This window comes from Lactuca sativa, chromosome 2 (assembly GCF_002870075.4).
Source record: "Lactuca sativa cultivar Salinas chromosome 2, Lsat_Salinas_v11, whole genome shotgun sequence".
NCBI lineage: Eukaryota > Viridiplantae > Streptophyta > Magnoliopsida > Asterales > Asteraceae > Lactuca > Lactuca sativa.
In genome coordinates, this window is record NC_056624.2 from 224,829,301 (window position 1) to 224,840,503 (window position 11,203).

Consider the following 11,203-nt stretch of genomic DNA (forward strand, 5'->3'; position numbering starts at 1 on the left):
TTTTAAGGAGTTTGAAGTAGGGAATGTCTACGAGGCCAAACGGGACAAGGCTGCATCTTCCGCCCTTACCTCTGATTCAATTGAACAAAATGTGTACGTGACAAGTTTCAATTGAATCGGATTTCTAATCCTCAAAATGCAATTGACAGATTCTAATTATTAGCAAAAACTCCTTATATTTCTTGTAAAAAATAAATAAATCTCAAATAAAAAATTACATGTCACATTCTAAAAGAATAAAAGAAAAAAACATATATTTTCTTGTGGAAACAAATTAATTGTAGTGGACCTGTTAGGCCAAAATATAAAAGTATCCGATGATACCTTAGACTTTGTCATCCACCCGTCGACTCCTGCTGCTTGTCAAACCTTTTGTCCATTTGCAAAAGTCTTCCACAGTGGAATGTTGATTCCTAATTTTAATTCAAAACTTTTTTGTCCATCAACCTCCTACAGAGTAAGTAGTACTACATGCCCTCGCTCTCCAACAACAACAAACAGATAAGATGGAGAATGACTTCGTGGACCATCCCATGATACGAGTTCATCAGTATGCAACTATGCATGCATAATCATGAAATGAGATGGAGGACCCATTTTTCATTTTTGGTCATATATAGGACTACCTAGTCGACCTCGTAGACTAACTTTATGTCACTTCCTCAAGTGGGGTACGTACGGAGTTTGAGATGGAGAATACACAATCAGTGTGGATGCAAGACTTGAAAAAAGATTCACGGCTAATTAATTCTCTTCCTTCGCTGAATTTGAATGTATATATAACCATCTAACTGAACTACATGCATTCACTTACCATAAGTCAGCGATTGAATATTTCCATTGCATGCATACTGATATGAAATCTTTCTTACTTCTTTCTTCTGCTTCTTTATCTTCTTCTTCTCGTCTCCTTCAGTATCTGATTGTCTTAGCACTATGCTGTTGTTGCCTATGCAATGAAGACTCGGATCATGTTCTATGCATCCAGAGTGAGAGAGTAGCTCTTCTGCATTTCAAAACTGATCTGATAGATGGTGCTAATCGGCTCTCTTCTTGGAGTATCGGCTACAACAACGACTGCTGCAAATGGGCTGGTGTGGTTTGCAATAACATTACGGGTCATGTTCAAGAGATTCGCCTTGGTGGGCCTGCTGATGGGCTCCATGGTCATTGTCACGGTTCTTATGACACTGATGCTGAACTCGATGCAGCATCGAAACAGATGTTGGGTGGGAATATAAATCCTTCCTTGCTGTCGTTGAAGCAGCTTAACTACTTGGACTTAAGCTGCAATGATTTTGGAGGGATCCCAATTCCTGGTTTCATTGCGTCCATGAGGAGTCTCAGATATCTTAATCTCTCAATGTCTCAATTCGATGGACAGATCCCTCACAATCTAGGGAATCTGACCATGTTGCGTGTTCTTGATCTCAGATTCGGGTTATGGCAGAGCAATTTTCCTTTAAAGAATCTAAAGTGGCTGTCTCCTCTTCGTATGTTGCAGCACCTTGATTTGACAGGATATGATCTCAGCAGTGAAGATGAGTGGCTACAGGTGATGAACACTCTTCCTTCTTTGTTAGAATTACGTTTGTCTTCCTGCTCACTTCCACAAATCCCTCGTAACATAATTACTGTTAATTTTACATCACTTTCCATCCTCGATCTTTCCTACAATACCTTCGATACCAGTTTTATGCCTCTCTGGATCTTCAACTTAACTAGCCTAGTTTCCCTCGATCTCACCAACTGTTTCTTCCATAATCTGGTCCCAGTTGGATTCGGTGTTGGTTTTCAGAAATTGACATCCCTTAGGGTTCTTCATGTTTCTGGTAATGATGCTATGAACCATTCGTCACTGCTGAAGGGGGTATCGAGCCTAACAAATCTTGTTTCGCTAGATATCAGTAGTTGCTATCTGACACGTCCAATCCTCCATGACCTTCAGAACATGAGTTCTCTTGTTAGCCTTGACTTGTCAAACAATAAAATCAATGAGTCGTTACCTAATTCATTGGTTAATCTGTGTAACTTAAGGTCCATAGCTCTTCAGTCTAACCATTTGTACGGAAGTATAACCGAGCTTCTTCAAAACTTGTGCGAATGTAAATCATCTAAGCTTGAGTCTATAGGATTCTGGGGTAATTACCTTGTTGGCTATATACCTGAAAAACTTGGAGTTCTAAAGAATCTGATCACCTTTGATCTTGGATTCAACTTTCTAACCGGTCAAATCCCAGAGTCTGTAGGAACATTGCCAAATCTGAAGACGTTAATACTTAACGCCAACTCAATCACTGGTCAAATCCCAAATTCAATAGGAAAACTTTCGTTTTTGGATAGGTTAGACCTTTCAAACAACCTATTAATCGGAAGTCTTCCTGAAAGCTTAGGTAACCTTTCGAGTTTGACTTTTTTGAATGTGTATAACAATCTGTTGAATGGTTCAGTCAACTCAAATCAGTTGACAAATCTTACAGCATTGAAAACTTTAAGGGGTGAGAATAACAAGTTGACACTGCAGTTGCAACCAAATGTTGATGAAGATTGGGTTCCCTCTTTCCAACTAGATGTGTTGAGAATTGGGTCTTGGAATTTAGGCCCTCATTTTCCTTCATGGCTTCAGTTTCAGAGAAACTTGACAGAGTTAGATATATCAAATACAAACATTTCAGACGTCATGCCAGATTGGTTTTGGAGTACATTCTCAGGCATAGGATTCTTAAACATCTCCCACAACAGAATCCAAGGAAAGTTGACACAAGATCTTGAATTCCTTGCTACAAATGCAGTAGTAGATCTAAGCGACAACTCATTCAGTGGTCCATTACCTAGCTCCTTCAACAGACCCGACATCGATTTTCTTGATCTTTCAACGAATCATCTTTCAGGGTCTCTACAGCAATTCTTGTGTCCAAAGATCCAGGAATCAAGACAGCTAAAAGTTCTTAATCTTGCAAACAATAACCTTTCAGGTGTTATTCCAAATTGCTGGGTGAACTGGGATTCTTTATATGTCTTAAATTTGGAAAACAATAGATTATCGGGTGGAATCCCAAGATCTGTGGGAGAAGTACCTTTTCTTAGATCATTAAACATACGCAGGAACAATCTTTCTGGAAAGATACCTGTGTCTGTGATGAGTTCAAAGAGCTTGTTAATCATTGATCTTGCTGACAACAAACTCACTGGAATTACACTCACCCCAAAGTGGGGGAAAGCTACAAGGTTGAAACTTCTAAGCCTTCGTTCAAACATGTTGGATGGAAAGTTTCCTAATGAACTCTGTCATCTCACTTCAGTTCAAATCTTAGACCTTGCTGACAACAATCTTTCGGGGAGCATACCAACATGTTTCAACGACTTCACCATAATGTCTGGAAAAGAAAGCTCAACCCCTATCATTCTTTATGACGAATTCGACCAAAATCAAGTTCTAGGAAGTGCATCTTTGGTGACGAAGGGAAGAGAGAGTTCATATAGCACCATTCTTTATTTGGTGACAACCCTAGATCTTTCAAGAAACAGATTTTCTGGGAACATTCCTGATGAGTTAATGGAGCTTGTGGGATTGCGTTATTTGAATCTTTCTGGAAATCAGTTGACAGGAGGGATTCCAGAGAATGTTGGAGGCATGCGATTGCTTGAATCTTTGGATTTGTCTTCCAACTTGCTTCAGGGAGGAATTCCTTGGAGAATCTCGAGTTTGACTTTCTTGAATTGGTTAAACGTATCTTACAACAGTTTGACAGGAAGAATCCCAACAAGCACTCAGATTCAGAGCTTCAATCAGTCCAGCTTCATTGGCAACAGGCTCTGTGGGCCTCCTCTTGAGAATCTATGTGGATCATTAGCTCATGTTGATGGGACAAAGGACGAAGAAAACAGGGATGAAGGAAATGAAGTTGATTGGGTGTTGGTAGTGTGTTTGGTGGTTGGATTCTTCTTTGGATTCTGGGTGGTGGTTGGACCATTGGCAGTGAATAGAATATGGAGAATCACATATTTCGGGTTCCTGAATAAAGTATGGCATAAGGTTTGTGGCATCTTTATCTCAAAACCCAAACACGCCACCTTGGAACCAACCGAGCTTCGCCTTGGAAGCTCTTTCTGACAATTATATATAAATATATGATATGTTAGTAAAGCTGTATAATGTTTCCATTAGTCATTAATTAAGTGTATGTTTCTTGATATTGCTCAATATATTTGTTGAGTGTGTTGCTGTTATGGGTAAACTGTTAGAAAACTTGATCCAGGCTTGTTAAGAAGATACAAGTTGCTATTTTTCAAACTAAAACTGAAACATATTACAAATTTATTACATTCTTCATTACTTACGAAACATAGTACAGCAGTAGATACGAATAACATCACAACTCATATACCTCAGTTTATTCAAGAAACCAAAATATGCAATCCTCCATGTGGTGCTGAGTATGAGTGGAGTCAACACAGCCCAAAAACCAGCAATCAATCCAGAAACTATGCTAATAATCAATCCCCAATCTGCTCCATGTGACCCATTCTTGTCTTCTTCTTGGTCTCTGGCGACTGCTACAACTGCACAAGTTTTGGTGAGTGGATGTCCACAAAGTTTGTTGCCCAAGAAGCTGGACTCACTGAAACCCTGAAGCTGTGTGGATGATGGGACTCTTCCAGTCAGATTGTTGAAGGACACATTGAAGTTGCTCAAGAAACTTAAGCTTGACAAGTTCAAAGGAAGCTCCCCAGAAAGCGAGTTGAGAGATACATCAAAGGATTCAAGTAATTTCAAGTCTCCAATCTTGTCTGGGATTCTTCCTGTCAACTGATTTCTTGATAAATTCAATGAGCGTAACGCCTTGAGGTCCATTAGCTCACTGGGGATTTGCCCGGAGAAGTTGTTACTAGAAAGGTCCAGAACCATCACTAATCCAAGAATCGTGCTGTATGTGTCCTCTCGTCCCTTTATCACCAATGAAGCACTACCCAAAGCATCCATATCTTGAAATGGTGAGAAATTAAACTGATCTTTTGAGTTGGCTTCTTTCCCAGTTAGAAAACCGAAAATTTTGAAGCACCTCGGAATATTTCCTGATAGATTGTTATCTCCAAGGTCCAAGATCTGAATTGAGGTAAGATTACAGAGCTGATGAGTTATATCTCCATAAAAATTGTTTGATCGGACGTCGAGTATTCTCAAGTTGGGAAGTTCTCTCCCGAACCATGCCGGAATTGTTCCAACAAGTTCATTCCCAGCAAGTTGAAGGATTTGCAAGTTTGTCAAGTTCTTCATATGCAATCTTCCAGAGAGTTTGTTGTTGCACATGTTCAATGATCCTAGTGAAGATAAAGATCCCAAACTTATTGGAATCCTACCAGACAGATTGTTGTTCTCCAAGTTTAAGAATGACAAACTCGGCCATTTGTGCCAACAATCAGGAATGATACCTGATAGACGATTATTTGCCAGATTAAGAACAGCTACCACTTTCTCACTGTTAGGACACAACAAATGACGTAAAGACCCTGAAAAGGAGTTATTTGATAGATCCAGGATCAATGCAGATGAAGCATTTCCATTTGAGAGTTGAGGTAACAACCCGCCAAACTCATTAGAACTCACATCGAGTACTTGGATTGATGCTGGGATCATACGGGCGGGAAATATTCCTTGGATATGATTTTGGGACATATCCAGATAGAATAGATCGGGCAATGATCTCCAAAATGAATCAGGGATGGTTGATGAAATTCTGGTGTTGCTTATATCCACATATACTAAATCCATGTACACTTGAAGCCATGATGGAAATTGAGGCCCTAGATCCCAACAACTTAGAGACAACATTCTCAACCGGAAAGATGGAATCCAGTTTGCAAGGTGTGATCTTAGGGCTAAGTTGTTGCCTGCTCCAAGCAGGATTTTCAGTCTTGCTAGTTTTGCAAAGTGAGATTTTGTCACCGAACCAGTCAACCGATTGTTAGAAAAAGCTAAAAGAACCAACTTTGAAAGTTGACCGAGGCCATTAGGAAGGCTTCCATTCAGTTGATTATCTGAAAGATCTAACATCTCCAGTGATGATAATCTTCCAATTGAGAACGGAATCGGACCAGAAATAAGATTGTTTTGAAGATTTAATGACCTGAGACTAGATAATCGCCCGATTGAATCTGGAATCATACCGACAAACCTGTTTCCTCCAAGTTGGAGATCCACAAGATATGTCAGTCGTCCGATTTCATATGGCAGTTGACCAGAAAGTCCAGAGGACCCAACAGATAATGACTCCAACCTTGGTAGCTTGCACTCAAAAAAACTTTCCAGAACGCTTGTTAAACTAGTATTAGAAAAATGGTTACCTCCCAGATTGACATGTCTCAAATTGCAAAGGTTAGCCAACGACTTGGGGATTGTTTTGGTTAGTTCATTTTCTGACAAATCAAGGCTAAGAAGGGAAGTCAAGTTGTGAAGGGCATCATCAAGAACTGAACTAGAAACGGCACAAAATCTAATATCCAACGAAATCAGATTACGACCTACATGACTAGACAACCCTTTCAGTACTAACCAATAGTTCATGAAAGGGTTATCTGGGACGTGAAGCGACTCAACAGAAGTCAAATTACTGAAGATATCAATACTGCTAGGATTGTAGAAATGATGAAAACCACACCAACTTAGATCCAGTGAAACTAGAGTAGTTATACTGAAAATCCACCGTGGTAGGGAACTGTTAATGAAATAGTTATCTGAAAGATCGAGGTGAGCTAGGGATGTGAGATTAAGACTGGCAACATTGGGATATATATCTATATGTGTATGTGAGAGACTACTATGAGACAAATGTAGTTCAACCAAAGAAGGGAGGGTGTTGATCACCTGAAGCCAATCAGTTGCTTTGCTTAGATCTACACCACTCATATCCAGGTGATGCAACCTATGGAGGCTTGACAACCAATGCATATTATTACTCATGCTAGTTAACTCACGCTCAAATATAGCATTGTGAAAACTTCCAAGAGAGAGGATGCGCAATTCAGATAGATTCCCTAGTTGAGGGGGGATACTTCCACCAAATCTAGAGCGCGACAGGTTAAGATATCTCATGTTTTTAAAAGAACCCATAAAGCTAGGAATTTGGATTCCTCCAAAATTATTGCTGCTCAAGTCCAGATGTTTGAGTTGCTTCAGATGCAGCAGGGATGAGCTTAAATTCCCTCTTAGTCTTTGATTGAAGCATTCTTCGTATTCTTTGGCTGTGCTATATTCATCAGTATAACAATGATTATTAGAAAGATGAATCTTTTGTACATGACCAGTAGAGTTGTCACAAACAATCCCAGTCCAAGTGCAGCAATCGGTCTTCTCACCAACCCATGAAGCAAGTCGATCTGCTTCATCTATGAGTCCATGTTTGAACTCTAGAAGGGCTTGTCTCTCATCATCCTTGCATAACACATCATTACTTGACAACGTGCATAAAGGAAATAAAGCCACAACTACAAGTAAGGAAGAGAAATGTGGAAATGAAAAACCAATACTCATATTGATTGATGATGAAGAATGAAGATGATAATAATAGTCACTTTATGTTAACAGATTCTTATGCTTTCATTTTTCTTTGACCAAACTTCTAAGCCGGCCTTCTCAACTAGCAAAAGTTGAATATGAGTTTACGTGGACATAATTGGCATCATGCACTCTGTTAGCGTTTACTTGAAAAGTCAAAGTCTACTCCATATTTCTTATCTCGTGTTTGACAGAGTCTTATACTCTTTTATACTTTCTTCTTGAAAATTGAATGTTTGTTTTGACATATATATATTATAATAAGAGATAAATTAACTTTTTATAAAACGGGAAAGAGACCCACAGAGTGATTGGTGCAAATCACAGCATCACTTTAAACTGACCTGACTCTACTAGAAGGAGGAGGGAATCATTGCAGAATGTATACACTTGAGCCTTGTAATTCAAAATAAAAATACAACAGTCGTATATATATAATAAAGTATAAAACTCATGCAAGAATGTATTTAAAGAGTTGTACAACACAAATACAAACTACTGACCACAAGGAAGGATTTCATCTGCCTTATGTAAAGTAAGAACTATCAAATTACTATGTTACAAGCACGATTTGATTTGATTTTAATCAAACGGGTCAATGCGTGGATCATGCTCACTCGCCATAGCCATTCCTGTACAAAGACAAGTTGGGCACATAACCTGCAAAATGAAATCAAGTAAAAAATAAATAAATAAACAATCATATAATTTATCTGACTAAATGACCATTTTACCCTTACATTCCAAAAAAACAAATTTCACAACATTCAACTTACTTTTCCTGCACCCGAGCAGTTGGAACATCTTTCTGTTTTAGGTGGCGATAGCGGTTGATTTCCACCATTAGCAGATGCAACCGGATCAATCAGAACAATTGCCCCTGTGCTAGCACACCTAGCACAAGCCAGATACCCTGCATCACATCTCATCAATAAACTTCACTTGTTAACTTGTTATAACAAATCAGATTCAAACATGCTTGCTTATTTGTTGTTATTAACCTGTTCCTAGACAATACTTGCATCTTTTATGCTCTTGTTGTTTTACATTGTTTATTTCAACCACCATCAAAGCTGAAATCACACCAACTGCTCCTCCAGAGAATGATGCCACAATCGGATCAACATCACTGAATTTGTGCATCAAAATGATAAATAGTCGGATTTAATTTTAATGAACTACATAATTTTATTAATTTATACCTCAACTGCATAGGAAGATGCATGCTAGAAATGAAATCTGCATATGATGTCCCTCCTATTCCCAATTTCAGCTCCAACTGAGATCAAAATTCATAAAGTTTTAAAGAAAAACTGCATAGTACATGTGTTGATTTTTTTGTCGTATATATGGAAAAGAAACTTACTGTAGGTGCAAGGAGACCTCCAAAAATAATAATTCCAGAAATTAGAGAAAAACAGCTGGCATAGTATTGTTTGAGATTTGCTGAGGTCTGAAAAGATAGAAAACTCTTAGTTGCCACATGAAGAAAACAGAAAACTAAGATGAAATCGATAACCAAGTTTCCTGTATTCTAAATGCATTAGGATATCATTATCTGGCGCGGATAGTCAATGAAATAAGAGAAAGTTATATACCAGAGGAGGCAAGAAGGGGATGAAGGAAGGAAAGTTGGGAAGCTCGCCATCTTGTTCTTCATCTGAGATTCCAAGTTCGGCACTTTTTATTCTCTGTTGTATCCTTAGCCGGCGGACCTGAGAAAAGTATACCATCCCAATTCCCACCAATGTTCAAGTGAGCATCAATCATCTTACAAAACTAGAGCATAACGCAATTAGATAACTCACGCAATATTACAGATGAATATTCCGAAAAACTTGCTCACCTCCTCCATGTGTAAAAATATTTTATTCCGACGACTTCTAATATTATCTTGAATTTCTTGTATATCCATTTTATCAAAGTCCTGGACTGTTTCAGGTCCTTCGATTATACAGAACCTGCATCAGTAAATTAAACCATATGATTCAAAGCAATATTACGTAGTGTACACAATTTATTACGCCTGTAAGGTAACGAATTTGAGAGAACAAGGCAACCACATAGCATAAGCTGCAATCAACAACTAAATCCACAAACAGAATTGTGTCATTCTGGCCGAAACGCACCATTAATATGTAAGGAAAGAATAGATGATTACCCTGCCGCGTTTTTTTCCGCTGAATCAGCATCAATCGAAGCAGCAGCTGAAAACATAGAAGCATCTGGATCGGACGATGCCTTCGATCGCCATCTGACAGTAGATTTTAGGTTTCGACATAAGTATCTCGAGTTATGATACGCGGCCGGGGTATAAGAGGAAACCGACGGCGTTAGGGGATATGAAGCATCCAGTAGTCGAGCCGAACATACCATCTCCTCCAATTATCAGTCGCCCTCCTTCACTTCCCTTTATCTGTTTCTATAACTCCCTATATGAATTATCGTTGTCTCTCTCACACAGTAGTGTGTGTAGTTGGGTTTCAGGTAGCGACAATAGAGCATCGTGAGGGAGGAACAATTTATGTAGTATAGCCGGAGCAGCGGATCTTCAATGGAAGAAGGTGTGTTTATTGCCACGTGTGTGGGCACTATCTCTTTTCTTTAATTATTTTCTTTATATAAACTACATAATGGCCCTTCCAGTTCTATAAAAATGACCAACGGACCCCTGTACTTCTGAATATTTGATTAATCCATCGATGTCCCAAAGTTTGCATCTAGTGACTTGTAAATTTGGAACCTAATACAAATTTAGTGGATGAAACCACATATTTTAAAATCCATGGAGATGTTGTCATATCGCATGATTCCATATTTCTTTTATTGGATACATGATGATGGTGGAATAATTCTGTGGACCTCAATACAAAAATCCAACAATGGATTTTTCATTTTATTTCGATTATTTAATGGATAATGTTGGATATTTTATTGATAACTACATTTTTTATACTTATTTTTTACGTGGAATAAAAATGAAGTTATTCAAAGTGACATATAAAATAAAAATGTCTCATAATTTTTTTTAAATAATAATATTTTTTTAATTAGAAAAATATAGTTCAATACATATCGATTGAAGGCAAACGGGCAACAAGGCAAAATGTCTCACAATATAACCATTTTTTTTAGAGGGAACTTCCCTAATAAGGGCTCCGAGTCAACTTTTGAGTACTGGCTAATCTCCCACTGTAAATATGAGAATATGTCTCATATCCTAAAATCACTACAAACGAACCTTCATGACCACAGTGGCTAGATAGTGTCACGGATCACAACCTAAATAGTTAAGTTTAAAGTAATTACTATTATTGTGTGCTAGTAATTGTAGACCATTGAATTGGTTTTTCTGATACAAAAAATCATTGAAAAACATTTAGAACACTTTTCAAATATTTCAAGAGTACATAATTGTGTCTTCTTAATATTATATAGTTTATGTCAACTTCTTACTTTTTTGCGTGTAGTAATCTTTTGCTTCGTTCGCGATTTAACTTTCAACATTGCACATATCAATAGAGCCGGGAAAATTTGATCCAACCCTTTAGCCCAACCCAAGCAGGTTGGGTTGATATTTTTAACGCATTTAATTTAAATGATATGATTGTGCATGGGTAAGTTTAGATCGGTTTGGGACCCAAACCG

At 38.2% G+C, this 11,203-nt stretch overlaps 3 protein-coding genes across 3 annotated transcripts; 1 reads left to right on the forward strand and 2 right to left on the reverse strand.

Annotated features, from left to right (window-relative positions):
• The first annotated feature begins 657 nt into the window (after positions 1–657).
• On the forward strand, positions 658–4,230 carry LOC111892119 (receptor-like protein EIX2). Its single transcript, XM_023888190.3, has one exon. It carries the CDS (start codon positions 845–847, stop codon positions 4,112–4,114), a length of 3,270 nt encoding a protein of 1,089 aa, XP_023743958.1. The 5' UTR covers positions 658–844; the 3' UTR covers positions 4,115–4,230.
• On the reverse strand, positions 4,228–7,531 carry LOC111892103 (receptor-like protein EIX2). Its single transcript, XM_052769085.1, has 2 exons — positions 4,389–7,531; positions 4,228–4,300 (listed from the first exon to the last, which is right to left on the reverse strand). Exons 1-2 carry the CDS (start codon positions 7,529–7,531, stop codon positions 4,228–4,230), a joined length of 3,216 nt encoding a protein of 1,071 aa, XP_052625045.1.
• Positions 7,532–7,958: 427 nt separating this feature from the next.
• On the reverse strand, positions 7,959–10,092 carry LOC111892120 (protein ORANGE, chloroplastic). The gene is made up of 8 exons (XM_023888191.2): positions 9,717–10,092; positions 9,402–9,516; positions 9,154–9,270; positions 8,922–9,008; positions 8,758–8,834; positions 8,557–8,684; positions 8,332–8,468; positions 7,959–8,215 (listed from the first exon to the last, which is right to left on the reverse strand). Exons 1-8 carry the CDS (start codon positions 9,929–9,931, stop codon positions 8,138–8,140), a joined length of 954 nt encoding a protein of 317 aa, XP_023743959.1. The 5' UTR covers positions 9,932–10,092; the 3' UTR covers positions 7,959–8,137.
• Positions 10,093–11,203: the final 1,111 nt, after the last annotated feature.

What these genes read in the sequence shown, in the direction of transcription:
- LOC111892119 (XM_023888190.3), top strand. Translation starts at nt 845, where the DNA reads ATGCATACTGATATGAAATCTTTCTTACTTCTTTCTTCTGCTTCTTTA.
- LOC111892103 (XM_052769085.1), bottom strand. Translation starts at nt 7,531, where the DNA reads ATGAGTATTGGTTTTTCATTTCCACATTTCTCTTCCTTACTTGTAGTT. An exon ending in GGTTTCTTGAATAAACTGAG is followed by an intron (nt 4,301 to 4,388) that starts GTATATGAGTTG and finishes AATATGTTTCAG; the next exon opens with TTTTAGTTTGAAAAATAGCA.
- LOC111892120 (XM_023888191.2), bottom strand. Translation starts at nt 9,931, where the DNA reads ATGGTATGTTCGGCTCGACTACTGGATGCTTCATATCCCCTAACGCCG. An exon ending in GAGGTCTCCTTGCACCTACA is followed by an intron (nt 8,835 to 8,921) that starts GTAAGTTTCTTT and finishes TTTTGATCTCAG; the next exon opens with TTGGAGCTGAAATTGGGAAT. An exon ending in CATCTTCCTATGCAGTTGAG is followed by an intron (nt 8,685 to 8,757) that starts GTATAAATTAAT and finishes GCACAAATTCAG; the next exon opens with TGATGTTGATCCGATTGTGG.